The sequence below is a fragment of the Musca vetustissima genome, unplaced genomic scaffold, assembly GCF_032173495.1.
Source record: "Musca vetustissima isolate MV318-11 ecotype Yass unplaced genomic scaffold, APGP_CSIRO_Mvet_v1 utg45679, whole genome shotgun sequence".
In the NCBI taxonomy this organism is placed as follows: domain Eukaryota; kingdom Metazoa; phylum Arthropoda; class Insecta; order Diptera; family Muscidae; genus Musca; species Musca vetustissima.
The window spans coordinates 1-4,949 of record NW_026878244.1 but is presented as its reverse complement, the minus strand read 5'-3'; the positions used below and the strand labels follow the sequence as shown (position 1 = coordinate 4,949).

General features: G+C 35.1%; 1 protein-coding gene across 1 annotated transcript; it reads left to right on the top strand.

Annotated features, from left to right (window-relative positions):
• Positions 1-739: 739 nt before the first annotated feature.
• Positions 740-4,679, top strand: LOC133323069 (gamma-tubulin complex component 3-like; the record flags this gene model as incomplete). Its single annotated transcript, XM_061532027.1, has 7 exons — positions 740-800; positions 975-1,085; positions 1,288-1,508; positions 2,672-2,914; positions 2,986-4,027; positions 4,094-4,286; positions 4,358-4,679. Coding segments are annotated over exons 1-7 (2,193 nt in total), but the record flags the coding sequence as incomplete, so codon positions are not given.
• Between the last annotated feature and the right edge of the window lie 270 nt (positions 4,680-4,949).

Sequence of the window (4,949 nt, the reverse complement as noted above, 5' to 3'; positions counted from 1 at the left end):
AGTCGATTTACTTATCCCTAATCATAATTTGCCTAAACCTCATTCGTAAACAACACGGTTATACCATTTTGAGTTCATCTTTATCGGCCATTTTGTCTTCTCCTATTCGTTAGCAAGTGGAACGCTTTTCAATTTTTTCAGTACGACGTCGCTTGAGTCTTGGCAACTACCAACTACCCAACTCTACCCGTAATTGTATTGTATTGGTGTATTGGAATGTATATCATTTGTTGTTTGTGTTATTTAATTACCCTGTAGGAAATGTCTACAGTAAATCAGTATTGACTTACTATTGACATCGTCACCAATACTGTTGACCGACTATACCCAACACAATGCATTTTACTATTGACATTTAACATGTGCTTGTCATTGGAAATGAACTAGTGACTTGGTCAGTAGTAAGTCAGTAGTTTTTAGATATAGACACAGCGTCGCATATGTGGACACGGTCAGTAGTAAGTCAATAGTTTGTATATATAGACAAAAGGTCACATATGTCACTTGTAAATTTTTTATAATTTCTTTTGCTCAAAAATTTTTTTCACCAATTAATTAATTAATTTAATTATTACCATTAATAACTTTAAACTCGCGTTTTTAACAAAATATCTGTCTATTGCCGCCAACATATTTATAATTAAAGAAAAATAAGAAGAAGCATAACCATGTTCAGTTGGTTGTTAACATAACAAATGCTTCTTCTTATTACATGAAATGTAGACAAGTTGTAGAAAATATGGAGACATGTCACCACAATAGTAGACAAAGGCGATACAACACCCCACATTTCCTTCAGGGTAATATTGAATTGTATTAATTCTTAAAAACAATAACAAATTCAAAAAATTTCATGTCAACATTCAACTGGAAATTGGACAAAAAAATTAAAAAAGCTGTCAAATTTACAACGGAGAGACTGTAAACAACAGTTGCTTTGTGTTGTCTTTTTTTAAGTTTACATTTTAATTCAGCATCCAGCGGGGTGCCAGTGCCGACCGCAGGATGTCGTAGTAATTATAAAGATATTTATGTTTTACTCGAACGTTTGTGTAAAAGTTTTACAGGCGCCAAAGGCAATCACAGTAAGTTTAATTTTTTTTTCTTTTTTTTTACAAAAGTAATTTTAGTTTTGACAAATATTTTTATTTTAAATGTTATCGTTAACGAAATTTTGGAAAATACATCAACTTATAGAGTTGGTCTTAAGGTTATCTTGTGGGTTTGCACTTTAACGATTTATCCGCGTACACTATTTATTTAGATATGGTTTCTTGTTCATTTCAGGGGATATTTTACGCCATGTAACCCAATACATATCAAATTGCCCCTCAGCGTTGGGCTCAACCATGCCCTATGATGAATCTTCCCTGCTAACGAAAATAACACAACATCTGAATGCAGCTCAGGCATCAGGTACTGCTTCCATTTTAAAAGCATCGAACAGTAGTGGTTCTTCAAATAATGCAGCCTTGTTCCTTAACCTAAATGAACAATTAAAATCCAGTGTGAGTATAATGAAATAAATATATATGGTATCTATAATGAAGCTTTTACAAATTCAAGATTTGCTAAAAATAGATTTTATTTTGATATTCAAAGAAACTAAGAGGGGGAAAATATCACCTAAAGGTTCACCACGAGCATGAAAATATCCGTTTTCGTGTATGCAACATGGATGTTCTATATTCTCCATAGCATTACGAATTCATGAATCGGCGCTTTCATCATCACATATCTGAAATTCTTCAAATGATTTGACATCCAATAAAAACCAACCAAAAACCCACATTCTAACTTTGGGCCAATATTGATAATTTTTGATATGGAATTTTAATTCGCAATGAGAATTCAAAATATAAAATTACAGCGAATTATGTTGGAAAAAATTGCCAAAACTACCCAAAATAATGAAATTTGTGAGGCCCGTTATATGGAAGTTATACCAAACATGGACTGATGTTTTCCATTTGCAATACCAAAAAATTTACAAATATTAGCAATAAACTTTCAAACTACACACCACTTTTTATGGCATTACAAGTACAAAATTGCTAGTAAATGTTGCCGACAGTTGTTTACCGCCTAGTTGTTTACCGGGTTGACCATCTGTGAAGAGGTAAAGTCGGACATTCAAATCGCTTAGTATTACATTTATAAAAATTTTAAATTTCGACCCTTCGCGAGGGATGAGCCAATAAGTGCCAGCTTACTACACTATACTGGCGTGGTGATAATGTAAGGTTGTGCAAAGTTTTGTTGAAATCGGAAAGTCGGTTAGCAACAATTTGTGTAGGAGATACCAGAAGGAGTGGAACGATATTCTCCATCTTTGAATTTGATTTAAGTTTGGAAGAAATAATACGGGACGGACATTTGTAATTCGACTGAAAATTGTGTGAATGGGATATGGTACAAAGAAACGTGGGTCTTAGACCAATATTTCAACGTGTCACATTTTTGTCATATCGAAGTTTATGTACCCTCATTAGCCATTAGGCTGACGGTCCTGAGGCTGTCATAAACATCAAGGTGTAGACACACATCGAAGATGGAGAGGCGATCTTAAAAATCGCTCTTTTATTTTCCGAATCCCATGACAATGACACGTCTGCTTGGAAATCATTTTATAAAGACAAAATATTTATTAAAAATATATATTTTTTTACAGCAACTGGAAGCCCGCCAACGCAATGCATTGTTAACATTTCTTTTATTTATGGCTGATTCGAAGTACACATCAGAAAATGGTGGTGGTTCAAGTAATTCCACAGCTGCACCGACACTATCGCGCACACGTTATAGCAATCCAAATGCTTCCTTGCCACCGAATAATACCATACAAACATTAAGAAGTCATACATTGCAAAAGAACCAACAATCAGCCACAATGATGGGCATGGGAAATGGAGGGGTAAAATGACATCCAAATGTACTTTTTATATAACATATATTAATATATTTCCCACCCCATCTCTATTGTAGGTATCTGGCATTTATAATTCTTCCGATATCAGTCACAAAATATCCGTTTTACGTCAATCCAATTATCAAACTGGAAATCATAGTGGTTCGGAAAACGATACAACTTCGAACAGTATGATACCCACAGCAGCAAGTACACAATTCCCCCTAAGGGCAGGAAGTGTTGGTCCTGACACGAATAAAATGCTGGAATCTCAAAGCAATATCAACGATGATATTGTACAAAATGTCATATATGCTTTTACCGGAATACCAGGAAAATATCTAAAGAAAGATGTGGTTTCGGGCAAATTTAAATTAGATGTTAAGGCAAAACATTTGAATGTTGTACAAGCTGGCATGATGTTACGCCTAGCTGAGCTAGGCTATTATCATGATTTGGTTAAATCATATACAGATACCAAGAGTGGTCTATGTGCCTTGGGTTTAATGGGCCAGGGATTTATATCGGCTCTGAGAGCTGAACTAACAAAGTATTATGGTATGGTTGCTCTGTTACAGGAACAGCTTAATAAACAGAAACAGTGTGAAAAAAGTGGTACATTACACAACATAACAACAAATCGTCAGGAACGTTTGACACTAATGAAAATTCTTGTATGGTCGGTGGATCCATTGCAACGGTTACAGCTGCTTGCAGCAATTGCGGAAGCATGCCAAGAAAAGAAGGGCGGTGCTTTGGCCTCTACAGTACATGGTTTCCTAAGCAGTGGCAATCCGATGGTTAAACATGTGGCCAAAGAACTATTAGTTGCCATATGTGGACCGTTGTATCAAATGTTGACCAAATGGTTACTTGAAGGTGAAATATGTGATCCACATGGTGAATTTTTTATTGAATGTCTAGTAGAGGTGGGTCCAGATCGCCTCTGGCACGACAAGTATCGGGTGCGTTCTTCCATGTTGCCGAATTTCGTGACCACCGATATGGCCAATAAAATTTTAGTTACCGGTAAAAGTATAAATTTCCTGTGTGAAATATGCGAGGACAAACAGCCGGTAAAGGGTAGAGATGAACTAAGGCAATGCATAGAAGAAAATGGTAAACATAGATACAAACATATTTATATTCTGCAGACTTCAATTTTAAATAAATATTTTCTTTTAGCCGAGCATATATTCTCCGCCGTGGCAGATACTAAACTCCACTCCATTATTGATTCAATTTATTTGAATACATCCAAACGGGTGTTGGACATTGTTATGGGCCCGCATAAACTATTGGAACATCTACAGGCTATGCGACGTTATTTGCTGCTGGGTCAAGGCGATTTTATTGGCATTTTAATGGAGAACTTAAAGTAATTAAATAGAAAATGTAATTTAATTATTTTATAATACTTTAACCATTTTCCTTTCTTCTCTTTTATAGATCGGAATTAGACAAGCCAGCCAAAGAATTATATTCCTATGATTTGTCTTCCATTATGGATGCTGCCATCCGATCAACAAATGCCCAATATGATGATCCAGAAATTCTCAATCATTTGGATGTAAGATTAATGTCACCATGTGATGGTGATATTGGTTGGGATATTCTATCGTTGCAGTATACTGTAAGGGGTCCCCTTGCCACAATGCTGGAGCCTTCAATGCGCATTTATCAAGTTCTCTTTAAGCCCCTTTGGCGTATGAAACATATGGAATTTGTTTTGTCATCAAAAATATGGAAGGATCAAAAATGCAATTCAAAGGTAAGATGAGACAAAGATAGTACATATTTGCGCGATAAATTCTTGTTGTGGAAATATAAATGTTTCCGTGAAAAGTATTACAAATTAGAATTATGAGAACTTTTACAAATGTATGTGCGTAAAAACCGAGATTATTTAACTTCGCGATGCAGCCTAATCCGCATCAGATTAAATATTTTATTTGGTATGTACCCCGAGTATTAAAATTTGATTGTTAATCTTTGAAATAGGTATAACATGATATTCAAGTTCAATGGTATGAGAAATTAT